Here is a 26,956-nt window from a genome sequence, read left to right on the forward strand (position 1 = left end):
GAAAAGCGCTCTCTCTCTCTTTAAGATTAAATAATTTATTATCTTATAAGATCAACATAGTACACGTTTTTTAGCGATAATATGAAACAATTCCAGCAAACGTTTGTTTTACACTCACGAAAAAAAGAGATAATAATTATAACTAATTATTATTAATTATAATTAACTGGGATTATAAATTATAATATTAGATTATAAATTACAGTGCTGTCGATGATCTGCGCGTACATTCCATATCGTATCTCGATGTTCAAAATTGAAATGATCAAGATGAGGAAGATAATAAAGAATGAATAAAATATGAAGAAAAAATATCGGGAACGTAGCAACGATAATAGTTTCGCACATGTAAAAACAATTACTACTTGGAAAAATATTCAAATGATATAAATTATTTCCTACATGAACTTTTATCGTAGTTTTGCTTCTACCATGTCAAATAAAAATTCACAATTTACGGAATACAATTATTTTGATCGGAAAACTAAATCTTGACTGATTGGAATAATAGTCTACATAATAGGCTAAGACTCGAATGTAAGACGTAATAATCATTTTTGCACATGTTATGTTATTACATATAAATAAGTGGGTATCAAAAGAAGATACGGTTCAATGGCGTTTAGCAGATAACGCGCAGACTTTAGCCGCATTTTCGCACGCGTTTGCGTTTTGCATTATCGAGGCAACAACGTTCACGGTTGCAATCGCAGTTACATAATTGTCAAAGCAGACGCGACAATGTTTTGTCTAAGCACGATAATGTTGGCGTACTTTGAACAACAAACTGTCGCGACTTTGATGCAATTCCGTTGACATTGTTGCAACGATGTCTCCATCGAATCAATGGTAAAACTTATCGCTGAACCGTGCTCGGAAAACGGTCGCAGCTGTCCAATTCAAGTATAATCGTCTTTACCTAGTAACAATGATGATCGACAATTGTGTGGAGGATTAATCTTCCATCGCCCTGAATTGCGTATCCCCAATGCGAAGAGAGCGCGACGCGCGAATGTGGAGCGCGATTGAGAGACGGCGACCCAATCGTTTTTTCTGTCCTATCACGTCGTATGAACTATAATTACATTATTATCGAGAGAACCACTCGATTACTCGAGCAAACGCGATACCGAGAGCGCACTTTGGACCGCTTACGGCCCGGAGGAGAGCACTTCGGACGACACGAGCATCGCAAATTTATTTCATCGAAGCGATGCGTCCGCGATCATCCAAAAGTGGAATAATTGCCGAATAATTCCGCGATAACCCGGGAATTTTTGAGCGAGAGCACCGAGAGCCTTTGTCCGGATATCTCGACAGCCCGATATCTTTTTTATATCTTAGGGATCGCGGCGAACAGATATCGAATCGTACTCTCGCTGATTGCGTAACTCGTCGATGACGTTTGCGATACAACGTGATATTGTATCACCGATAGCAATCTTTCTTCTCGCCAGGGGAAGCTTTCGTTCTCTCTTTCTATTTCTCGTTCTTTCTCATTAATTACACACACATGCACATCTCGCACATGCACTCACGTACACGTTCTTTCTTTTTCATTCTCTCTCTCTCGCTCTCTCTCTTTTATAGAGTTTTGATCGATCGACTATTTTTTCTTGCGATTGCCATGACTCGTGCGTTTACCCCTGTGGATTTTACTCACGTTTGTACTGCGCTTCTCTACAACTGCGCCGTTGTTGGTCCCCTCGAGTGATTTTGATTCTGTCGAAAGAAAATATCGATTCTTTGAGATCGGATGCGAAGAAAATCTGACGACGCAGCGACGAAAGGCTCATGCCGACTCATGCAAAGCACGTAGAATTAATTATGTACCTGAAATCATTGCTTCCGAGACGTAATGTATCTCGCCATTGAGGAACTGGTTTGTCTTTACGATCTCTGCCGAGACAATTAATGGTTAATAAATGATTAATATTAATTAATTTTATTTATTTGCAATAATACATTTTTTTTATATCAGTAATCAACAAGTTTTGATCGAAAAACTGGCAATATACTCTTTTTGTACTGAAGACAGCAGTTACAATATTTATCGTTAAGAACATCGACATAATTTTTTGTTAGAAATTTCTACGCTACTGCTTTCCACGTTATACAACTGCGTTCAAATTTTATACATATTATACAAATATTTAATTTTAGCCATATAAATTATAATAAAGTATCAACTGAATGAACCAATTTACAGAATGTACAAAAACTCAGTGTCCTCTCGCGTGAGCATTTCGCATGGCCACGAGGGAGAAGCAGAGCCACATTTCCAGATCAATTTCGTACAGAGTGTTCCTACAACGAAGCGAAGAAGAATCGTGCCAGCTTCTTGCTTGATTTTTGCCCTATTGCCATTGTATTTCGATCGTTGTATGTCGAGGTCAACGATAAAATAATCTACGAGAGAGAACGACTTAAAACAATGCAATGAAAGGGAAACGCGCCACGATACATTCGATGAGATTGCTTAAATACCTCGAAGATAATGCTCTATCGCGTGCAAAATATCTCGTGTAATCGTGTGTCGTGTAACGCCGTATGCTTATTCGACACATCATGCACTGATAATGCTTACAAGCAATCAGTAGCATCGATACCAACGAATAATGTATCAATGATAAATAATATTAACAGATAATCTTTGCATGCGATTAGAAGCTAGCAAGCGCAATGTTTCAGCGGCGCAGGCCATCCAGCCGGCAAGCGGAAGTTTGCTCTCTGCGACGGAAGCAAGGGCACATGCAACAGCGAGTTGCAACCTAGCGTATTGCAACAAAAACGCGAGATACCAAAAAGAAGCCAGCATTAAAGGATTCAGCAATCGCAGATGATGCAGGACGCACGATAGAATCACTTACTGTCGGCGGTTGGTGCGGATGGCGCCGAGTGTTCCTTCGGTGTGTCGCTGTCCGAGCTGATCGGCGAGTAGAAGGTGAGATCGCCTTCCTGACTGGATCGATCAGGCGTATAGCACTCTAGCGAGTCGTGACTCCGCGATCTCGTGAGGCGATCGTCCACCTTAGCGCGGCTTTCTTCGCTCGACAGTATTCGCTAGATTTGTTGAACAAGTTCGTTGTACAGAGGTTCGCGTAGAAGGTTGGTGCAAAAGGTCTGTCGCTTTTCAGTATCGTCGTCGAACTGATACATGATTTTCTGAGACCTCAGAGTTCTTTAAATTTGCTTGCAGATGGAGGAAATGTAGTGAAGCCAATGGCGACTGTTTTAATGAATAAAAATGATCATTTTGTCTTTTTTATAATGTGATAAACTTTTTGTACCAACCTAATATTTTCGTGAAGGGCGCTATCCCTAAACCACAATGTTAACGCTCTTCGATACCGAATCAGTGCTTGTACCGCGCGTAAAAATTCGCGTGAAGAACAGTAGCATACAAATGTATAAGATTGTGCTGTTTTAATAAGTCCCGGTTTTGCATTGTGCTGATTTTTGATGTCTCTTTGTGAGCCAAGTTAGAAATACGATGCAACGAAATTTATCGTGGTATCTATGCGCAGATATCGTAAGGTTTTAGTGCTGTTTAGTTTAAGAGTATCATTTCGGATTGCACGTAGAATCGCGTCAAACGATCAACATCTGACGTTTATGATTGCGTAACCACTCGTTCTTAACAACCATCTTAAGTGATCATTTTAAAAATCATTTTCTTCATGATTTACCTGTTCTGGACTCTGCGCGAGATCCTCTTTAGAGTTCTGCTCGGCTGTTTCCTCGGAGGTTTGCTCGGTTGCTTTCTCGGAGTTTTGCTCGGTTGCTTTCTCGGAGCTTTGCTCGGTTGCTTTCTCGGAGTTTTGCTCGGTTGCTTTCTCGGAGTTTTGCTCGGTTGCTTTCTCGGAGTTTTGTTCGGTTGCTTTCTTGGAGCTTTGCTCGGTTGCTTTCTCGGAGTTTTGTTTGGTTGCTTTCTCGGAGTTTTGTTTGGTTGCTTTCGTGGAGCTTTGCTCGGTTGCTTTCTCGGAGTTTTGCTCGGTTGCTTTCTCGGAGTTTTGCTCGGTTGCTTTCTTGGAGCTTTGCTCGACTGCCTCCTCGGTTGCTTTCTTAGAGTTTTGCTCGACTGCCTTTTCGGTTGCTTTCTTAGAGCTTTGCTCAGTTACCTCCGTGGAAATTTGTTTGACTTCTCCCTTGGGCGTTTGTTTGACTTCCTTTTTGAGATCTTGCTTGATTCTTCGATCGGTATCCGATTCATCGCCTGTGCTTTTGTGATCCAATAATTCATTAGCCTCTTCGACGATGTCGGAAAGCTCAACCATGGATATATCTTCTTCGGTACCTTCTTCGGTACTATCTTCTTCGGTGCTGCTTTCATCCTTGTATGTATCATCTGGCTGAAAAAGATGATAACAAAACGTGGTCAGATAAATTTTCTCTATCGTGCACAAGCAAAGTACATGCGCGCGCTTTGTGACACCGGACTAAAAATATAAATGAACCGAGCGGCGTATCGTCTTTAGCCATTGCGGGCTATCTACCGACGGAAGAAGGGTCAAACAGGCGACTTTCCTTCGATATGATTGAGTCCGCGAATTGATCACGAGTATGAGACGACTCGGTGGCTGTGATAGCATCTAATGGAGGACAATGAACCATTTCAATATAATGCATCAAGATGTGTCTGCACGATGATTAGTTTCCAAAAATTTTACACAACTATCCTTTGAATTATAGTCATATCTGTGATGTGTGCGTAGAACACTTTGCACAATTATTGTATTACTAGAAAGTGAGTCAAACGTATTTTTCATCTCTAATACATAACATAGGTAGTTTGTTTTAAATACGAATAGATAAAATTAATATAATTAATTAACGAATGAGAGAAAAATGACCGGGACTGACTCGAAGCTTTTCATGTAATCTTGTCGCATGAATGAAGGAGGTATATCGTAAAACAAAGTCTATAAATCTTACTACGTAATCCTTATCATCAACACTGTTCTCCTGAGCAAGTTGTGCGATCATCTCGTTCAGAGACTCCTTTGCCTTCTCGGGCGAATTTTCCGAGTCAGTACCTGATAGCACTGTATCTTTCAAAGTAGCGTCCGATTCCGTCGATTCCGATCTCGATGTTCTTACTTGGTCTTGTGGCGTGCACGATGATGATGATGAACTCAATGACTTAAAGAAACATTTTCCGTTATTTCGTGTATTTTATTTGTCTCGCTAAGTCAATATGATTACTTTTAATACTTATTCTTCGAGATTTCGAATTGCATGTAAAGATACCTCAAACCGCATTCAAATGATATCAATTTGCACAGTTACGTACAATAGAAAATTGTAAGACCCCACAAACATTAATAATGATGTTAATCAACAGACATGAAGTCAAGAGAACACATTACCCGAACGTTCTACGAAGATACTCAATAAAAAAGATTAATTATGGAACTATTTATACTTATTTATAGAATTAATTGGAAATTTATGATAAACATCCACAGAGAAAGAATTTGTGTCATGCATGTTTTTGTTTCCAACAAATCCCAATACACATAGCTCGAATGATCCCTGGACCAATGACGGATGCATTTTACTTACTGCATCAACACCGAAGGCACTATTGACGTGAATTCTAGTGGGCGGTGGTGACAGGGAGGGTTTGGACGCGTCCAGACAGGATAGGGTTGACAGTGTCAGGCGGATGGACCTGATCAGGGCCTTCCTGGCCTCGTGCATCGACAATCTCTTGTCCTATACACCCACCACCGAGACTATTATCGTGCTAACTTTATTGTCTTTCTGCGATAAAACGTCGCTGCGTTCACTACATTTCACCGACAAGGAAGCTCACGTCTCTTACCTTGCTATCTTGCCTATTCTTCCTTCCACTCATCTTTATGGCGAGTACACGTTTGCGACTATTCTGCACAATTCTGACCTATAGAGCAATGATAATAGGTAATTAACAAATATCTATAAATTACTATAAATTAATTGATGATGCCGAAGGGTCATTCATAAATATAAAAAAGTAAAGCTGTTCGGAAAATTGTCTTATAGCAGAGCGAAACGATGTACATATAAAGACACGTGTCATTATTATTTTACAATTCGGCAATATTTTTTTAATGACTTTCAAGTAAGATCATGACAATGTAAAGAAAGAGCGAATGTACCATTTTCGTAGGCGTGATCTCCGGGTAACCCATTATGCGAGCACTCAAGTTTGCCGTCATTCTGATTCCACGTAGGAACATCAAGCTCGGTAGAAATAGGAACCACGGCAACGGTCTCACGTACGCTGGTTTAACAAGTCTTCCGTCGTCTGAAATATTGACGTTGCGTCAGCGTCTGCTTGATTGGTTTTATCAATCTATTTACAGGTACTAATTTACAGATAATGTATATGTTTTAAGAGTCACACCTGCGACAATTTCCTGAGAGTGTAGACTCCATTCCGCGCATTTCTCCACGGTCCACAGGAAGCTATCGACAAGGCCGAACAGTCTCTGGCCCAGCGAGCTTTGCACCACGATCAATCGCACCAGTCTGAGTTTTGACGTAATATAACTCTCGTTGGATGTTACCTAACGAACGAGTGGACGAGACATTTACTCTATCAGTCAGCAGCACGTTCATCAAAGTATGTATTCGCGCAAACGAACGTCAACTTACTTCGTCCGAGGTTTGCGTCTGCATGGCCATATTTTTGCTGGTAAATCAGTGCCTAGAAAAATGTTAGAGACGACGTGAATAGGTCTGGATCCAGCAGGAATTTAATAACGTTGAAATCACGCGGCAGCGCAGCTGAGACCACAATCGTGCCGCATTTCTGAAAAATCGTTGAAGGAAGTTCTGCCGCAAGGGCAGGATTCAACGACGGTCGTGATAAAAATTCTCCACCCCATTAAGTCTCGGTGATTTTCAAGTCCTAATGACTCAGTTGCAAAGTAGACAAAGAGAGCAACGACGATACGTCGCTATCGAAGAGGCACGACCTCGCCTTATCGGTGCGCAAACGCCGAAAGAAGCTCCGGCTTATTCTCATCAGAACGGAACATGCAAACGCTCGAGGAGTTAGGAACGAATTTAAATTCGCGTCTTGAAGAATATTCGAAGCTCTACCAGTTCGACCGACTTCATCGCGAGACATCAATCCACGCGCGCGCAGCGTTTCTCTCGGCGCAGTTACATCTGTTGTACGTTGCATCGACTATTATATATACCTTAGGAAACTTTTTATGGCAGTCGTAAATGATTGCGCATCGCTATTTGCGAGAGAGCGCACGTCCACAATCTTAAAAACTTTTGCAAGAAGCATCTCGCGTGCACATGACCAAGTAAGAATAATTTACTGAGCAAGCAATTTTTTGAAGTTGTGTTATCAGTGACATGTTTGCACAAAGTTCGCATAACTTAATTGATAATGACCGTTTAATGTAATTTTCCTCTCGTGGGTCAAGCTTAATGTTGACAGGATATTACGGAATAAATTGCTGTAATCCTCTTCCCCGAGTAATACAACTAATATGGGAAAAGTCATGCGTACATTGCATGATAAGAGGGACTGATTGTTAAACGCCTTAATAGATTTAATTGTATAATTTGTATTTATTTCGAATACTAATAAAGGCATAAAGATTGTATATGATTAATAGGTCAATTAATAGCTCAATTATCCAATCAAATTAGCTGTAAAAAATAGAAACTTTTCTGTCATGATTATTCGATTAATTGAACGCCAGATTAGCGTATGAAGCGTTTCGATATCATCAATAGGCTGATGGAACTAAAGTTTTTTAAATAAAATTCGAACAAAAATTTGAACTCAAATGGAGTCGAATAGAACTCAAATTGTCAAATACAGCAAGTCTCGGATGATCATTTCATGTATATCACGTGTCGAACAATAATATGTTTGTGTCTGTGCGCTGTCTAGTAAAACTATACCTCGACTATTATCGCCTTACTCATTTTTCATTACGTCGTTATCGTAGTCACGATGTTTGCCTTTTCGGCTTTTATCGTGTTTTCGTTCGATCAGTGCAGCAGGTCCCGTTGACCGTCAAATCTCGCACTGCATATCAGCGTAGTACAAAGAAAAAGAATTAAGTTTCATTGGATTTTGTCTCCTTTGTACGCCCGCATGTGAATAAATCCAGAGCAACGTGAAGAGTAACAAAACTCTGAACGTTAAAATGATAAATTAAATATGTAATAATGTATATATAATGTTCGATTATTTTCTTCCACAAATAATGTATTTATAAATAATAAAATAATGTCACAATTATTTAATTGTAAATATTAATTATTAATATTTCTCAATTGTATTGTATCAAATATTTCTCATAGCTGTATTATTTTATGATCAAAATAATAAAGTACTTCATATATAATCTGTAATATATATTTTTATAAATGTGGAATAATTATTTATGTAATAATTATCGAAGAAAAATGTTGAAAACTAACTACTAATTACAGATACGACTCGTTTACATCTCTTTTTACCGTCAATATATCAACGAATTCGCTGTAAGTTTATTTCGAACTATCGAAACAAACAGTGGATTTACCTAGAATATCCAACAACTTGAAGTGTGTATATATTAATGTCTAGGTCAGAAAGGGCATTTGAAATAGCATCCCACACTGGTCAATGTACAAATTTCCAGTTGTTTTTGATGCTACTTATTCATTAGGAATGCACCGTAAAAGTTTAATTAATATTTCTTCGATTGATAGAAAATAATTCATAGAATACGATTCACATAGCATGATATTTAATAAAAATATTTTTATTATAGGTATTTTGACGCAATGAAGAGCATAATTTTCGTCATTTACTTAGACTTGCCTTAGATCGAACTATTTAAACGACGTTGACGACATGGTCGATTACCTTGTTGAAGACACGAAGAATGGGCAGCAATTGTGCTGCTGCTGACAGTGTGATCTTTGTTCCAGCCACGTGATTCTACCAATGTTCCCGGATAGTGTCCTTCGCAGTCGCCGGAAGAATCTACAATATATTCTCGACAAGTACTCGGTCGCGCACGAAGTCCAGACTCGTAACTGCGAGATGCTGAGCGTAAACTGGGAAATCAGAAGTCTCAAACCTCATGAACAGTAGCGTAACAACGATTAAACGCGCTTAAGTGGTGCTTAAAGGCCCGTGACTATTTGGGGCCCAAAAGGAAAATTAAAAAACTGGAAGTTTCAACCTGTCTAAAGCCTTGTGTCCACGATGCTGGAAATCGGTCCGAGATTTCGGTCCAAGAAAAGTGTAGCCAATCAACTTGCAGTTTTTCTGTAAAAGTGCGAGCACTTGATTGGTTACACATTTCTCGGACCGATTTTCAGCATCGTGGACACAGGGCTTAGGACCGAAAAACGTTGCCATATATTGTTTTTCGCACAAGAATTGAATTAAAGTCGAAAATATTTTAATGCCACAAGAATTGAATTAAGGTCGAAAATATTTTAATGCCTGTTTTCATTTTTAGCCACGTAAGTTTTAGATTTGGATCTCGCATAATTTTTCTTCACAAATTTAATTAACAGATATATACCCAAATGCGCGAAGTACCACGGGATGGCTCAAGGATCCGAAAAATCTGCGGGTCGATTTTATTAAACGTTTATTACATCGGCATTAAAATTCCAAATTTTGAAGCACATATTGCGCGCGTACAGAGCGATGAACAGAGCGCAAGCCAAACTGTGTCCCTCTTCCTCGCTGGAAACGTAATAAAGACGTAGTACGTAAGTGTGAATTACAGTCTAGTCAGACAATTATTTCACAATGATCGTTGCTTAAAATTAATTAATCCGATTCTTACGCTCCTACGATCAATGTGAATCACGACAATCGAAACCGGTGATGTCGAAAGCACACACACACACACACGCGTGCGCACACATACGTAAGCGTTCGCAAGCGTTTTTACATGCCGCGACTCACTTTGCCCCTCTCACTCGCGTCTGCTCCCCGAACGTAGTCTCATAAAATCTGTTCTCCCTTTTTTTTCTTATGAAAGTAAAGACATAGTCACATCGGGTCGTAATTGGCTTCTACAATATGATTGAGGAAAAACACGTCGCGCTTATTCATACGGTTCCGAGTATTCTGCCGAAATCTCAAGTTCGCCGCGTTTTAAGGCCATTCTTGCACCTCGAGAGACTGTCATGGATGTGCAAACATGATCATCGTTCCCTTTCCTAGAATCGATTTGTAAGGGGGTAAACGTCAATAGATGAATCTTTTATAATACGAGCTCTAACTTTAATTAATCTTTCACACCTTCATAATTCAGTAATCGATTGCGTATAAGCGTACCGTTTTGTTCTCGCAGTCTGCCCTCACGAAGCGCACGCTGCCTAATTTTACCGAAATCAAAATACTTGGATCGTGTATCGTGGTGCTCCTGTTTGCTCCTACGAATATATGTTATAGTACAGTAGCTTGGCGCCTCCATGTTGGTACAGAACAGACAGAGTGTTAACGAGCGGAATTGAATTTCCATTGCGTCGAGGCGGACGATTTATTCCGCTGACGGTGGGAACCCATCGCTCCGCGCAAAGCCACTGAGAGTTTTCATCGGCTACTCACATTGCACATAGGAAACACGTTTGAAACAAGTTGAGCAGTTTATTCCCGGCCGAATGTCAGGCTCGGGCGGGAATACTCTTTAGACTGCGGGCATGGATTTCGGAGGACAAAAACCATCTTGGCGGGAGCTTCGTGATCGACGCAAACTTAATACAACAAATTTACAAACAAAACACTCACGCATTAAAAAAAGAAAGTAGTGTGTAGTTAACGTAAGTCGCTACGTAACAGTACGGATGCGGATAACTTTACACAGATATCGGTATCCATAAATTTCCGGCAACTCGAGAGCCATTGATCTTCGGAATTCTATCATATCGTAACGCTAGAAGAAATTGTAATAATTTGTAAAAGATACCATAATCGCGATTTTCCTTCCTTCCTGCCTCACGTTCTCTTTTTCCGTCAACCTCTCGCTGGTAAATAACAAGTTATTCAAGTGCACTACTTGACTTATGTCTATCCTAATGTCGTGCGATTCTTAATGGTCTCGGGTGAATTTTTATTAACAAAACGAGAATGCACAATCTGCTAATCGCTGAATTCGCTATGCAAAGTAGCTTAGTAATACAATGCAAGGGGTATTGATGCTGGGCACCACAGGCATGATACAACTGAAACGCACTTGGATAATTTGCTGTTGTTCAGTACTTCGGTTATTTTGCGATCCGTAAATAAAAAAGGTTAATATTCTTCTTCGTCGTCGGGTGCAAGTCCGTCGCCTTCCAATTCCTCGGGTGGTGCAAAACCGTCCTGAAAATACCAAAAGACATCTTACGTAACGCATTCATTCGAGAAGAAAGATTTTTCTTATAATTGCAAACTCATTATTACGTAATAAGCATGTAATTGTATAAAATAATATAGTTTATATACATATACATTGTTCTATGTAACAAGATACCATTGTTAATTTAACAAAAGGACGAACACGCGGCTAAAACACAGAACCCGAGTTTGCAAAGATGAAAGCTATGAATAGGATATGATAGTTATTAGAGTAACCGAAATTTTATACAATTTTATACAATTAATATCTATTAATACTAATATTTCAAACATATACATATTTAAGTATATTATGTAATGCATAATATATAAAGACATGAGGGCTGTTAAAATGATATCATACAATAATATCTATAATACGCATGTGGTGTATCGTACGATCAAGACTCTAACGGCACAATAAAAGAAATCTTTACCTAAGACATCAGACATTACAGAACAGTACAAAATTAAGTAGTGCAAAAAATACTTTCAACGTCACGGCACAGATTTCGCTTCACGCTTCTAAAGTTACACGTGTTAATCACCAAATACAACCAGATCGTTCAAAACGTTTATCTGAAGTATTATTACCTTATTAAGAAAAACGCGCCTGTTACGAAAATGTAAAAAAAAGATGCTAATAGGTATCATTTCCGGTTTTCTCTCCTTCTTCATCCTGGAATAAATTGCAATATCACATGGTCTCACAATATAAGCCTTAATTTAAAACTTTATAATTTTATTCTTCTTCATTATTTTCGTTTCGGTTCGTAGGAAAAAAAAAACAACGTTATGTAATGATCACTATATCATAATGGATGTGGTTAAAAACGCGTGAAAGTGGTTAACGCTTCCTCATTAAATGATAATTGTAGCTCTCATGTCATGTAAAATTCAATGTGTTTTATTAATGAAGAAAGCAAATATAAGATTCTTACGATGAATGCGTATCCTTATATATGCATACAAATTATCTAAACAGAATAAATTAAAGATTGAAGAATATTACCTCCGTTGCGTAAAGGACTTCTAAAATTTTCTGTACAATAGGTGGAGGATCACCGCCATTGTCGCAATCTTGGCACATGACTTCTATGTCACGTAATTTTCCAAAATAAAAATCTCTCTCCTTCTCCAGGCCCTCGACCGACATTTTCAATTCCACCAACTGAAACGGTTTATTAAATTTTTATACTACGAAATATATATATATATAAAAAGGATTAATGGAAGAAATTAATAAAATGGTTGTGCAATATACCTGTGCACTGAGTTCTTCGATTTTTCCAGTATCACGATTGCCGACTCCTGTGGTTTTGGGTGGTGCGCGGTACGACGGTGGAACTTTATTTACTAAATAAAAAGAATACATAATTTTAGAATGTTATGCCACGTCACAAACTATTTGTATGTCTACTGACGTAAATCGGAATAATTTATTTCTATTCACAATTGTGATTTGCGACAATATTAACTACCTAAACATACAAGTATGCAAACTACATTATGTAAGAAAGAAGACCAAACGATACATGCAAGAGTTCACTTTAAAGTCATGCAGAGGACACGTTCTTCACAATTCTAATCTTGTACTCTTATTATATAATTAACGAAATAAATGGATAAAATTAAAAACAATAAATAAAAATGCATACTATATAATAAATAAAGTTATAAGTGAAGCTTTTAAGAGAAAAGAAATGATTTTATATGTTACACATTCACTTGCGCATATAACATAGTGCGTTCATAAGTGTTGATAGAGATAAAAGATAAAAATGTAGACTAGTGGAAGGCCATAATTGAGTAAGAATTGTTATAGGAATTGTACTTTGTGAGCAAACAATGTATCTCGCCGCTATTATATGAAACATTTCACGCGAAACTATTTTATTTTTTGAATTATGTGTTTATCCAAATTGTATTTGTCGTAATAGCCATTTTTCACAGATTGCAATAACTAATCTCAATAGAAATATCCAAACTTCAAAGTCTTTAGCGACTACAAAAATTACAAGAAACATATAATTTACCCTATATTTTCCTTCGTATGCCTCGGCATTTAAATATATACAGAACCAAAAAAGCAAAAAGTAAGTAACGAGAATTACGATTAGAAACAAAAACGGATATCAAATTTCACCTAAAATGTTTGTATTAACTGCGCGCATGGAAGATGGCTGTCCCTCACCTAAAGGCAAATTTCATGTCAAGTTATTAAAGACATGTTGTTCCAATAATTAGTTGGAACTGTTTTGTTAAAACAGCAAAGAAAACTACGATTCGCCTATATTAAAAATCTCTAGTAAAGTAATAGGATACATCTAAGAGAGTTTAATTATTTAATTGAGAGTTTAATTTAACTCAGCATTCATTTTGCCATATTAATTTGCCTGCTGCAAAATCGATCAAATATGTCAAACAGTCAATCAATCAAAATGATGAAGTCAATTGTTAATTAGTTAATATAATAATAATTTCAAATCATACTTGAAAGATTATCTATTCAGTTTCTGTTCAAATGTTTTTTGGAACGGGGTTAAAATTCAAAATCTTGTTATATCAAAGAAACGAAAATCATTGAAATAATGTACCAGTACGAGTAGCAGGTTTAGTTGAATTTACTGTGTCACGTGGGGAAGCACGTTTCGCATTAGAGCCACCGCGAGGTGCATTATTTCCGCCACTACCCATAGGTTCCCCTCCTCGCATAGCAAGCGCATCGTACGGCTCTGCTCCCGAGTAGTTTGCGTCAAAGAACTTCTTGAACCATTGCAAAAACTCAAAGTTGTCTTGGAACCTGCCTTTCACCAGCCTATCAATTGGCACAATCTGCAAATGAGGAGTGGAAAGTGTGTGGTGTGTGTGTGCAACAAAACAAAAGAAAATAAAATAAAATTAATAATGAAATTATAATTAAAATGGAGTAAATGTCTGCAGATCATCCCTGGTGAACTAAATGGTATTAAATTAATTTGAATTAACGTAGCGTCACACCAGAAGATGCTATTCTCTCGTCAATACTATAATAATATGAAAATGAATGATAAACTTGACATTAAGATGTTCTGTCGTATTAATTAAAATAGTACTGTCATAAAATATAATCAGAGATATGTAATTGCAATTGTGACAGAAATGAAATCAATCAAATACAGTTCTTCTAAATTTCAAATACAATCCCTTGCCTTTTATCCGAGTCTATTTATAGGCAGTTACAAATAAAAACCTTCTTCTCGCCTCATAATAAATAGAATAGAACTGGAAGGCAAACTTATTTTACATATATATGTTGCATATTGTTTTTAAATTAAACTTTACACACATACATATATGTATGTACATACTAACTAAATTTACTTAAGGTATGTGCCACATATTTCTGTACATTTCTCTCTGCATAGAATATATATGTATATATATCTACGAAACATAAAATTAAAAAGTGCACGTGAAATAAAACACGCGTGTTTGCATAAAACTAGTTTGCAACGTGCCTAATACATGTGAATCTAAAATAATGTAGGAATTATGATACTGTCGATTGAAACGATAGTTGATTGCAGTGGCAATCACATCCCAGAATTCACGTGTGCGTACGTGTATGTGCGTGAAATGTCTTGCTTTTACAGAATATATCAGCTAAACAAGGAACAGCATGCAAGAAGCGGCCGCGTGTAATCGTGATTGCGATATACCCTGCTGTCGCGGGACGATGTTACGTTGCTGTATTTGCTTTTGTTGCATTTGTGGCGGCTTCGATTGTGGCGGCAAAGGTACCAATTGAGGATTTGACAGATTATGCGTTCCGTCGACGCCGGAACCCAGCGGTATGCAGCCACGCGCCTCGTAAGCATCGTATTCACGACCGTCGTAATTCGCGTCGAAAAACTTTTTGAACCACTGTAGAAACTCAAAGTTGTCCTGGAAGCGGCCCTTTATCAGCTTGTCCACCGGTATTACCTGAACCATTTCCATGGCCATGCCATTATTATCTAGTCAGTGTTGTCTCTCACAGAACTATACTATCGCATGCGGCACATTGTGCGATTTTAGAGTTTAATGTAGCGATACTGTTCGCATTACTGTAACCTGGCTTACCTTCTGACATTTGCCTACAATAATCTTCTCGCTAAATATATTTAAAGATCATAAATTTTCCCATGTACATTAATAATTATTTCATATTTTTTTATTGACTATACTAATCTTGAACAGCTATTATCTACTGCACGTGAGAATGTATTCTTGTGTCATTTAATGATTCCTCATAAGAGAGATGGAGATACGTGTGCAATGAAGTTGCAGTTTAAATGTAATCGCTTCAAAAGTTTGCCTTAGCAGTATATCACCTCTGTGTTTATCGTTAGATGCATTACTTTCCACGCTTTGCTGTCCCCTGGGCAATTCATTGTAGTTTGTGGCGAAAAGCATGAAGAAACGGTTGTTCGCTTACCTTATCGACATTCATCTTTTTGAAGCCACCTTGGAGAATTTTGAAATTTTGTATATATTCGTGCTCCAAATTGGTCTTGAATTTCACCCTTTTCAAGGGGACACTGCCCGGAAAGAGCATGTCCATGAATTGACAGTAGACCGCGCCGGTACACAACTCTTCGATCTTGGTGAACGAGGACTGGAGACAATCGTTCACCCATGCCAGCATGTCGTGGCGACTGAGGTTGTCCGACGTCATATTTGTGGCGTACACGTTAACAGCCATGTTGCCTCGTGTGTTTTAACTGAAAAACGCAAGATAACAGTGATATGCCAACCTAGACTACTAGCAAGCACCCTAACAATACCGATGCAACATATCGTAACGCAATAACGCGCTGCAATCGGGTTTCCAGTACGCTGCCAGCGCATCGCAATCATCGTCGGCTCGTTATGAAGGCACGAAAAATGACAACCAAAATCGCAATCGCCACGATTCGCACACGCACGGCGTTGAGCCGACGTAAATAAAGTCCAAGTATCCTTAACGATAACGAGGGTACTCGGGCACGTTGGACTCGCCGTGCGGCTACAAGTGCGATCAGCAAGATCAATTAAGCGGGCGAACCGCGGCGATCTCGAGGAGGACAGCATTCCATTCACTTTTTTTGGCACGAAATTGTCGCGGTCGACATATTCGGCATTCTTTATTGGTGCGCCGCGACACGGAGTGCGGATCGCCACGCGAGGTACCTAGTGCGATCGCTGCCCGGCCGCTAACTCGTCTCGCCCGAACGCAGCCTGCCACGGCGCGTTCGAGTAGCCGCGACTTCTCCGGCGAAGACTTACCGAGGATCGCGAAAATACGGGGAACACCGCACGGGAGTGGTTCACGCACGCTGATGACAAATGTGTACTAGATCGTTCAAACGCACACACAACGGTAACGTCTAACGGTTCCCTCGAACGCGATTGGCCACCGTGGCGTCGCGCGCGCCGCTCCATGCACCGTGGAGGGTATTTTCAATTTTCGCGACGCGCGTGAGATCAATGCCGAAAGAACCGATGACCAAAGCTCGCACTCGAGGAGATAAAAGCGATGAACGGAGAGCCGCTTGAAGTCATCTGATGATCGGACAAAAGAATACCGCCGCAGACTTATTACGCTCAGAGATCAGTTTTGATGGGTGACCTTAGGCCTGATGCACATTGCACGATGGGTCAATGGTGAATTCAACGTTGCGTGCGCTTCCGACATCTAGAACTCTGTTCGAATTCTTGCTCCAAAAAAAAGAGCAGATAGCGCCGGTTGATTTCGGACACGGTTGCAAAATTCAAACACAAAGAACGATCAAATATGCCGCATTTTTTATATTATATGCTATTTTTAATAATTATTATATTATAAGTTTACAAATAAAATTTCTTGTTAAATTCTCTCACTTGGAAATTTGTGTAAATATTATAAAAGAAAACAAATAAGAGAGATGTAGTTAAATTCGGCAATTTTGAACAATATTTATATATTTTCATGTAGTAATATGATATCAAATTTTATTTTATATTATAAAACATACCTTTGTAGTCGAAATATATTATATCTTATATAACGTAAGATAAAATATAATTATACATAATTAAAATACCTATTATTCTACATAATTATAATAGCAAGACGGATCTACGTTTTCCACTTGACATGTGGTAAACGTAAAGCACTTTCAGCATAAAAATATTCTCCCGACTGAGGCTGCAACTTCGCTTTGTAATCCATCAGCATCGTGCGGTCCCCTTGTTGTACAAATATCTAAAGAATTAATGTAATTTTGTTATCTCACTCTATTCCCATTATTAATCCCATAATTATAATTATTATATCTTTTTTATATATACATACATCGATTACTACTGTATGGCACGATAGTTTCTTTGCCAATTCTAGTCGCTTCTCTAAATTGTCAACAAATTTCAGATACTTTTCGAGAACGGCATGCGATGCGTTGTTTTTGTACAATATTTTCAATATATCTTCTATGTGTAAATGCGTTTGCAGTTTTGTATTACCAAGTATTCCCTAAGAACGCGCAATTAATTGAACACAAAAATTAGTTCAATATCAATCCAAATTAAATAATATAATTTTGATGAAAAAACAAACTTATGAAACAAAAACGTGTTACCTTCGTTAAGAGTAAACGATCGACACCGTCCCACTCGCTGCAGGCAGCTTTGACTTGCAGGGAAACTTTTTCATGTTGCTTGGGAGAGACGTGATGGTCCCGAGAGAGCATTGCGGGTGACATTATGGAATTGTCTCGCGCATTACCATGATATTTGCATGCGTAATGCAGAGATTTCAGAAGTGAAGAGTTGAATGGGAGCTCTTCATTGTCATTTATCTGTTTGATCGCCATTTGCCACTCTAGTATAATTCACACATGAGCGATACAGCATCGTATTGGTGCTGAGGAGCAAATTAGTGAAGGTTGCAAACGACGTACCTAACAGCTTGATGTAAGATTTCAGAAAAATAGCTTCCTTACAATCAGGAAGCATGGCAAAGTGTACTTTGTAACAGTTGTGCAGCTTTTGCAGCAGCTTGGTCGGATCTCTCGTGTTCCTTATGATAATATGAAGATTCTTCATCTGCGATCAAAATAATGACGAATAAAGCACAGAGAGTGTAAGAAGTGTAATACTGTGCGGGGATACTTACAGCAGCGACTGAGGCATGACCCAGCATTCTGTAAAACGTTAGATGTGAGAAACGAGCGATTCGGCAATGGCATGTTACGGAAAATTACATACGTCAAGATGTCAGTTATTTCATTCGTTTGCAGTCTTATAAAGAGGTAATGTAAGTATATGTTTACTGCGTCCGGTCTCTCCGTCAACAACCTTTGTACCAGTGATCGTTTTAGAGTCTTTGTAAGAAATAAAATCACCTGCGACATGTATATTAATACAGAAATTAATAAAGTGTTCAATTTGACTTCGTGAAAATGAATAATTTTTAGGTGCACAAGAGTAGTTCGTACTATCAAAATAGCGTTCCCATCTCCACCTGAAATGGCAGCGTCTAATAGGGCAGTTTTGCTGGCAATAGACTTGTACTCTACTAATGAGTATGGCTGGCCTAGCAATATCTTCCTCAAGGTAATCTCTGGCGGGGCCACATCTATTTCTGGACGTACGTTCTGCAACTTGTCTGCGGCTAAAACTGCAAAATCATATGTTTGACAAGCTTCTATGCTGAAATCCTTGTTACAACAAGAAATGGCAGATAAATAATTTTTAAACATACTGCAGGAAAGCGTTTTGTCTGATATAATGGAGAGCAGAGGTTTTGCTGTTTGGAGGTCATCGCTAGACCTGAAATTGCTTTCCGAAATTGACACATTAGAGATTCCTGCTCCGAGTTCCTCTGCGCCGGCCTTCGATCCTCGCAACAATTGGTCCACCTGCCAAATTTAATTGTTAAACACTCGCAGTGCGTGACCATCAATTTAACCATTTCCAACAGATCTCGATTAACGACTAACCTCGTTACTTTCGAAACAGAACGACCGCGTCTCACTGCTGTACCAGAAAGCGTCGTCGTCCTTGTTGGTGCTCATGGTTTCAGAATAATTATCCTCGCGCGTGCCTCGTTTACTGAAATTTTTGAAATTGACAGGTAAACGAAGTTATCTTCTTGATACATTTCTCACGATACTGATAAGATACTAGATGCGGTCCACTTAGCGTTACAAACGCTTCCAAACACTTTCTTTCCTTCTTTTTAGGGTCCCTAGAGTAAGGACACTAGCCATAGGCCATAGCTTGCCGAATTCAGATCTCTACATATATTTTTTTTCGTGGTTTTTCAAGCACTGCCATCTTGAAACAGGAGAGCTCAAGTTTGTGTGAGTGTGGTGGTCATCAGTGTGGATCGCGTAGTTGATGACTTGTTCGTTGCATTTATTGTCTCGGATTGGGCACATATACACGCAGTTATTAGTGCAGAATGTCCTTAACAAAGTAATTGTTACTTTTACGTCTACAGTTATTTCAATTGCGATTGCGCTAATGATTTTTGACATCTTTCTTCGTGATTATACCTTGAGACAGATCTCCTAACTTGAACCTAAGAGTGTTTAGAATCTTTCTGTTCTTGTATTAATTCCGTTTTCTTTGCAATTAGCTTATTACCCGCTCCGACCCAAGTGGTGTGGGACAGAGAGGATGAAGCACGCGAGCAAAAATTGCGCCAAAGACCCGTCTCGGCACTGGTCAAGGCTGTTGTCACCGCTCCGCCTTATGGACAACGACGGGGCTGGGTACCACGCACCCCAGAAGTGAGTAATCCTGTCAAGAAATTTTTTTATTTACAGTTTTATTAGTTTGTGCACGGAATTTTATGTCGAAATTGGAGAACAATTTTTCATAGATATTTTAAAGTTAAGTGCACGATTATCATGTGCAGGACTTTGGAGATGGAGGAGCCTTTCCGGAGATCCATGTTGCACAGTACCCACTGGGCATGGGGATGAAAGGCAAGGAAACGACGAGCAATGCGTTGGCAGTGCAACTCGACGCTCAAGGGAAAGTGAAGTATGATCTTATAGCGAGGCAAGGTCACGGTAAAGATAAGGTAGGTTTTCATTCTGTCGCGCTTAGATTCTGATGCTTTAAACTGCGATTTTCATTTGCATCTGTTTATACTACTTTGTGATTCCTTCCACAGATCGTATACAGCAAATTGAGCGACCTGTTGCCATCAGAAATCACAAACGAGGAGGATCCTACGTTGCAGCGACCAGATGAGGATGAAATTGACGAACTGACGGATAAAACGAAAAGGGCGTTGGAAAAAATAACGAGATCGAAAATCGCGGCTGCCATGCCGGTGAGATGTGCCGAGAAACTAGCTCCGGCTCAGTATATCCGATACACACCGTCGCAACAAGGGCAGTCGTTCAATTCGGGCGCAAAGCAAAGGGTCATCAGAATGGTGGAGGCGCAAGTGGATCCCTTGGAGCCACCAAAATTCAAGTACGTGTCATGAAAACGAGATCAAATCGCGAAAAGTATGAGATTTTTAACGAATAACCGATACGATTACCTGATGTATTAATGTAAAGAAATTTCTTGTCGCAGGATTAATAAAAAAATCCCGAGGGGGCCGCCATCTCCTCCAGCGCCAGTTATGCACTCTCCCACGAGAAAGGTGACGGTGAAAGAACAAAAAGAATGGAAAATCCCACCCTGCATTAGCAACTGGAAGAACGCAAAGGTGCTTAAGAAACTTTTAATTTAACGTATATCTCAGTGAAACTAACGTGCAATAGGTACTCGTCTCCTCCTTTCGATTAAAGAAATCTGCATTTTTTTATTTCAGGGCTACACAATTCCATTGGATAAGCGTCTCGCCGCGGACGGCAGGGGCCTGCAGCAGGTCCACATCAACGAGAATTTCGCCAAGCTAGCAGAGGCGCTATATATCGCTGACAGAAAAGCCCGTGAGGCCGTCGAGATGCGCGCGCAGCTGGAGAAGAAGTTGGCTCAGAAGGAGAAGGAGAAGAAGGAGGATCACTTGAGGCAACTCGCGCAAAAGGCCCGAGAAGAGCGTGCTGGTCTGAAATCTGCTGCTGCGTTAGGTTTGTCCAATCGCCGTCCGATCGTTCAACATCAAAGTGTTTCTGAAAATACCGGATCGAGTCGACAAGAGAAATCGGAATAATAACGTGTATCGCAATATCTGTTACAGAGAAGACTGAAGAGTCCCGTGAGAGGGATCAACTGAGGCAGGAGAGGCACAAAGATCGCGCACGTGAGCGTAATTTGGCCCGCGCCGCTCCCGACAAGCGGTCGCGCTTGCAACGCGAACGAGAGCGCGACATCAGCGAACAGATCGCGCTTGGCTTACCCGCGAAGAGCATTCCGAACACGGGTGAAGCGCAGTTTGATCAGCGTCTCTTTAATACCAGCAAAGGCATGGACAGCGGTTACGGGCATGACGACGAGTACAACGTGTACGATAAGCCGTGGAAGGACAGCAACTCCATTGCTTCGCACATTTATCGTCCTAGCAAGAACATCGACAAAGATACTTATGGAGAAGACCTGGAGAAATTGGTCAAGACAAACAGGTTAGCATCCTTCTGGCATTTTATATCCGGAACGATAGTTGAATCAGTTTTATTTAAGGTATCGTTGCCGTGAATTTATGTGCGCATAAATTTGAATCTATCATAAATATTTTTCTCGCTCTAGATTCGTTCCTGACAAGGAGTTCAGTGGCACTGACAGATCAGCCACGCGATCGGGACCGGTACAGTTTGAGAAAGACGAGGAGGATCCGTTCGGTCTGGATCAGTTCTTGAAGCAGGCTAAGCGTGCCAGCGGCTCAGCCACGACAACAAAGCGCAAAGACGACCGTGACCAGCGCAGAGACGATCGCGATAAACGAAGGAAGCATTAAACGTTATTCTGCTAATATTGTATATAAAACTGGTAAACATGAAATATGTACAATTATCGCGATGTAATTATCAAATTTATAAAATATTGACAAGAACTGATGTAATATTGAATCGGAATGTGAAATATTCGGAAACTATTATGAAAGTGATCGTAAGAACTAGAGACATCTTTACGCTGGACTTGCAAATCGCTCTTTCAGCATTCTTGATTGAGATTCTGAATCAAGGATATTGATCCTTAGGAGTTTAAACAACAGGTGTATTCTTATGTGTAAAGTATGCAATGCATTAAAACAATTTTATTAATATTGCGTATTTATGAATAAAAATATTATACACACTTTTTTCAGAATAAAATATTGGACTAACCGAAAAGCCTGTGCGGATTGTTTTAGCAAAATCAAGGCTCTGTAATGCAGAGCTTTGTATTAATTCTTAATGTAGGTAGTGTAGGTTTTGCGGTTGAATTTTGTCGAGAAGTTCCGCACGGACTTTCCGATCAACCCAACAAAAAAACCGTAAAAGATATGATTGTGCAAACTATAAAACTTCGTACCTTCACCTGAAATTCCATTATTTTATTATTATTATTATTATCTGCTTTAGAGGAAAGCTGGCGTGCTTGGTATTTTAATAAGCAAATTTCTTTCTCTATAAACTTAAAGCAGAGCTGCGAGAAGGCAAATAGCTCGCTTTATAACCATTTTCTTCATATTTACTTATCCTAAGCTGAAGGTCTGTTCAGCCGTAAAAGCGAGCAACAAACACAGTTCTCCGCGCATTTGCACTAACCTTGGATTGTCGATCAGAATCTGTTGTATATTCCGGTTTGAGGGATTTCTACGATTTGGCCGGTCGCCAATCGGTACCACCGACACGCTCGTTTCGAGCTGTTAACTTACCATATTTGAGTACTCTGCTACTTCGAACCGCTGCTTGATTGCGAGATGGACAGATGTCTCGGCTGAAGGAGCACGTGGCTGACCCGAACTAGATTTTTCTATTACAACGTCTCTGTCAGTTTTAGCGATGGATAAATGCAAAGACGATCTGAAAAACAAAAAGATCAAATTACTTTTTTATAAAAATTCTAGTCTAATTCCTTTATTATGCTCTTTTCTGCATATTTTAGATATTATCTTTTTTTTGGAAAATAAAGTTGATAAGAAGGAAAAACGATAATTAAAAAACCCACTTTTATGGAGAGGATTTTCCTTCTTTGAAGCGAGCAAAAATGTAACTGCGTTTAATGAACAATTAAACACTGATCTTAAAAAGGCTGTAATTATATTTAAATCACGCTATTCTGTGCGACACGGTTTATTTATATTATCATCCACCTGTTTCTCTTTCTCTCGCTCTGCGAGAAGTTTTATAATTTATTAACTTTAACTTGTATTGAAGCGCGGCGAGATATCGACGTGGAAAAACCCGACCCGATTGAGTAAACGTAGTATCGGTATTTTTAGTAACCGTTCCAATCTTGACACTAACATCTTCGCACATCTAGTAAAAAGCCACCGCACTGCGTTTCCACGTATACTTACGTTATTTCAGCGCGATCTCGTTATTTAGTCAACAATAAGAGATTATTTCTCGCAAGTCGCGCTCGTGTGAGTCTGTACAAGTCAACTATTCAAGAATATCTTAATTTGTTCAAGATTGCCTTAAAAACATCTCGATGTAATGGTTTGCTTGCGCTGGTATTGTTGTTCATTCCGTTAAAACACTCTTTTTCCGCGCCTGTCTCGCATTAGATCAAGCGTTTTGCCTAATGAATGAAATGTTATTAGTTTTTCTTTTTTTTTTGTTTCTGTTTATCAAATATCTAACTGCAAAATTTCGAACGTTATCTCCACTTTCCACGACATAGTGAACCGGCTCTCCCGCATATTGCGAGTAACATAAAGCGGTCTAAATTGCGTTCAACTGTGACAAATGTAAAACTATTTTGCCGCATGCAAGATTCGTGAGAAATACTGTCTATCTGTTAAATGTTGTGTTAAAAAATTGTTCGTCACGAAATGATTCATGTACCTCGATCATCCCCTCGATTCCAATAATTGTAATCGCGTATTTCGGTGAAATTCCAAAAACCGTTTCGAGTGCCTACTCACGAGGAAATTGCATAATTAAAGCTTCCCTCTCTCGCTCTTTTTCTTTCTTTCTCTCTTTGTTTTATATGTCATATAACAATATTTTATATTATAATAATGGCCAGTTACGGATGGAACATTTCGCTCTCATCTGCGCAGAGAAAACTTTTATCTCTGCCAAAAGCCGAGAGAACTTTCGTTCTATCTCTCAAATTGAGTTACTACATGTATGACACATGTACATACGAGAAAGGCAGAGAGAAAGAAGGTAAGCTCAACACTCGCCGCGAATGCACACAGACGCAAAAAAGTTGTCGCGCGCGATGAGACGAGAACGAGCATGATGTTACCTGCGAGCGGGAAACTGCAGTTGCATGCATTGATTTTGTGGATCACAATATGAAACAGGAGCACGCGGTACTTGAACAAAATAGTGCTCTGCGACGAAGATCGTCCCTCGAACGATCAATCATCTCACCGATTCCTCTCGAGAGGCGACAGAGACGATGTCCGAGTTGTATTTTTGATGGCCCCCACGCGCTTCGCGGCCGCCCGGCAGGTTTTACGCATATGTACGCGGCGCACATGCATCGGATTAATGTACACGAAGAGAGAGAACATTATTCTCAAAATTTCGCCGAGTTTCAGTTATAATCCCGGGAGCAAGAACGCACATTAAACTACCACGCTCCACGCGGCTTTAATCCTACACGCACGACCTATTTCCCGCGAATGCGAATGCGAATTAAAACAGCCCGCGGATCCCCGAACGGCATCGAGGGCAGAAAAAAAGAATCGGAAATGTGGAATCCCTCGCGCTTCTCGCGCGCAGCGGTCGCGATCGCGCGTCGCATCCCCGTCATCCCCGGCGGATCATCCGCGGATTACCATCACGCAGTGACATTACGACGATCGAGATCGATGATCGAGAGGGTCAACGGGGTGACGAGGCGAGGCGAGAAGAAATGGGACGCCGCGCGCCGCGACGTCGCCGAAAAATTACGCTCGTCACACGAGGGATCCATTTTTCAGCGGATAAAGCGGATTTCCGCGTCGGGGGTGCGCCGCCACCGACGCGTCGCCCGGCGCGACCCTGTTACCGCATTTCCCAATTAGTTCGGGAAGCTTTCGCGCGCTCGGGGAAGAGCCCGCGCGAGCTTTCCGCTCGTACTCGCGGCTACCCGCCGTGGTCGCCGCGCGTAGGAAAGAGAGACGCCCGGAGAGCAGGAGGGACGGTGTATCGCGGTTATTTATAAGTTCGAGGGTCGGCGCTTAACCTTGCCCGACGTGGACCGTCAGGCATGTCACCTAGCCGTTTTATTACGGCTGTGCTCCCCGCGACTGGCCGAGAAACGCGGTTCCAATTGGGTCAGGTCCACATCTGCTTTTCGGAGCGTGTCGCGGGAGCTGCCTCCGACAAGCTCCGACGCCGGATTAAACCCGCCCCCTTCTCGACCTTTCTGCCCCCGATAATGCGACAGTAATGATTCATTAGGATGTTGCGACTTCCGAACTTTCCTTGCAATCACGTTTTGCGCTCTGGAACGAACAGCGATCTCCCGAATACTGCCCCAAAGACGGCCATGGTTCTCTTGTTATATTCTCATTGTTTCAGCGGAAAATTTAGTTAAACTATATCGTGTGTAATGTAACGAGATATTCGTGTATCGATGAGTAACATTGTTTATATAGAACGATAATTTAATTATCTTTGCAATTATATTTGAAATTAAGTTCGCGCAAAGGATTTCTCGTTTTGTTAGATTTTCTTTAAAGTTCCGAATTTGATTTTTCCAGGAAGAAGGGAAGTTGCGAAACTTCTTTCATTCTGGATGGAAGGAGTGTATTAAAGTCGATGGTGACTATCTTGATTAATCGAAATTATCTTGGAGCTGTACAATTTTGTGCTTCCAACTTTACTTCGTAACTTTTACTTGATCAATCCTTTGCGCCAACTCGATATTAAAACACTTTTGCAATGTACTCTATATAAACGAGATACACGTTTCCTTCTCCATCTTATTTTCTTTTCTATAATACCTATGAGTACGAGGTAATATCGGAAATTACCTTGATCATTAATTGTTCCTTTGTTATTCTAACGTGACACGCGTTGCGCGAACTATGTCGGATTACCACGGGAGATTATCGATCCGGATAATTTATTTAGTTGGACCGTCCCTAACAATAGAGAGAGATTGTAAATTTAATTACGCGCCAACTTTCGTTACGACACTCTCGAACTAATCAAGATACAATTGCATCAGAAACTCTGCCACCGTAGTTTGCCACTTCCTGCATTGTCTCTCGGCGACTATCAATCGCGCGAGGTATATTCGTCATCGAATTTGCATCGGAGTCGCAACGATCAATGGACATTTCGGAAAATCGATCCTCCCTCGAATCACGTTTCGCTTCTAATAGCGTCGCCATATAAATCCTGATTCTGATTGCGGGCGATCTACGGATATATACATCCGATGGTAATTAGAGAGAATTGTAGTCAAAGTTCGCGCAGTCAAAGATAAAAGGATAAATACGGCCAAGCTGTGATTGTGGTGATCACATCACGTTCTTAAAGGCAACTTAAAAGCGAGCTACGTAAC

At 40.1% G+C, this 26,956-nt stretch overlaps 4 protein-coding genes across 10 annotated transcripts in view; 1 reads left to right on the forward strand and 3 right to left on the reverse strand.

Moving 5' to 3' along the window:
* Positions 1–19: 19 nt before the first annotated feature.
* Positions 20–9,495, reverse strand: LOC105281771 (suppressor protein SRP40). 3 transcript variants are annotated; one of them, XM_011343242.2, is made up of 11 exons: positions 8,873–9,495; positions 6,643–6,694; positions 6,392–6,554; positions 6,144–6,292; positions 5,828–5,905; positions 5,566–5,718; positions 4,936–5,142; positions 3,690–4,352; positions 2,871–3,063; positions 1,834–1,899; positions 20–1,722 (listed from the first exon to the last, which is right to left on the reverse strand). In XM_011343242.2, exons 2-11 carry the CDS (start codon positions 6,670–6,672, stop codon positions 1,607–1,609), a joined length of 1,818 nt encoding a protein of 605 aa, XP_011341544.2. In that variant the 5' UTR covers positions 6,673–6,694; positions 8,873–9,495; the 3' UTR covers positions 20–1,606. The 3 variants fall into 3 exon arrangements, with proteins under 3 accessions (XP_011341544.2, XP_011341561.2, XP_011341569.2); XM_011343259.2 differs by lacking the exon at positions 5,566–5,718; XM_011343267.2 differs by lacking the exons at positions 4,936–5,142; positions 5,566–5,718 and having other exon boundaries at positions 25–1,722.
* Positions 9,496–9,594: 99 nt separating this feature from the next.
* LOC105281750 (microtubule-associated protein RP/EB family member 1) lies at positions 9,595–16,789 on the reverse strand. Of its 4 annotated transcripts, XM_026970056.1 has the most exons (8): positions 16,640–16,788; positions 15,810–16,095; positions 15,068–15,316; positions 13,948–14,185; positions 13,497–13,544; positions 12,615–12,706; positions 12,363–12,521; positions 9,597–11,335 (listed from the first exon to the last, which is right to left on the reverse strand). In XM_026970056.1, exons 2-8 carry the CDS (start codon positions 16,074–16,076, stop codon positions 11,267–11,269), a joined length of 1,122 nt encoding a protein of 373 aa, XP_026825857.1. In that variant the 5' UTR covers positions 16,077–16,095; positions 16,640–16,788; the 3' UTR covers positions 9,597–11,266. The 4 variants fall into 4 exon arrangements, with proteins under 4 accessions (XP_011341502.1, XP_011341495.1, XP_026825857.1 ...); XM_011343200.3 differs by lacking the exons at positions 15,068–15,316; positions 16,640–16,788 and adding an exon at positions 16,544–16,567 and having other exon boundaries at positions 9,595–11,335; XM_011343193.3 differs by lacking the exon at positions 15,068–15,316 and having other exon boundaries at positions 9,596–11,335; positions 16,640–16,789.
* Positions 16,790–17,146: 357 nt separating this feature from the next.
* Positions 17,147–26,956, reverse strand: part of LOC105281802 (spermatogenesis-defective protein 39 homolog) — a 73,310-nt gene continuing 63,500 nt past the window's right edge. Inside the window, exons 3-12 of one of the 2 annotated variants that reach the window (XM_011343304.3) lie at positions 23,157–23,304; positions 19,333–19,444; positions 19,095–19,251; positions 18,829–19,010; positions 18,599–18,735; positions 18,507–18,534; positions 18,292–18,436; positions 17,971–18,212; positions 17,688–17,864; positions 17,147–17,597 (exon numbers count right to left, since the gene is read on the reverse strand). In XM_011343304.3, coding sequence (XP_011341606.1) covers positions 17,472–17,597; positions 17,688–17,864; positions 17,971–18,212; positions 18,292–18,436; positions 18,507–18,534; positions 18,599–18,735; positions 18,829–19,010; positions 19,095–19,251; positions 19,333–19,407 — 1,269 coding nt within the window. In that variant the 5' untranslated portion in view covers positions 19,408–19,444; positions 23,157–23,304 and the 3' untranslated portion in view covers positions 17,147–17,471. Of the gene's footprint in view, positions 17,598–17,687; positions 17,865–17,970; positions 18,213–18,291; positions 18,437–18,506; positions 18,535–18,598; positions 18,736–18,828; positions 19,252–19,332; positions 19,445–23,156; positions 23,305–26,956 lie in introns of both variants that reach the window. The other variant, XM_026970053.1, reaches the window with a different exon arrangement.
* Positions 19,671–22,770, forward strand: LOC105281797 (puff-specific protein Bx42). Its single transcript, XM_011343291.3, has 8 exons — positions 19,671–19,810; positions 19,974–20,127; positions 20,256–20,423; positions 20,517–20,824; positions 20,930–21,065; positions 21,171–21,429; positions 21,540–21,921; positions 22,046–22,770. The coding sequence occupies exons 1-8, from the start codon at positions 19,797–19,799 to the stop codon at positions 22,251–22,253; spliced, it is 1,629 nt and encodes a 542-aa protein (XP_011341593.1). The 5' UTR covers positions 19,671–19,796; the 3' UTR covers positions 22,254–22,770.

This window comes from Ooceraea biroi, chromosome 6, assembly GCF_003672135.1.
Source record: "Ooceraea biroi isolate clonal line C1 chromosome 6, Obir_v5.4, whole genome shotgun sequence".
NCBI lineage: Eukaryota > Metazoa > Arthropoda > Insecta > Hymenoptera > Formicidae > Ooceraea > Ooceraea biroi.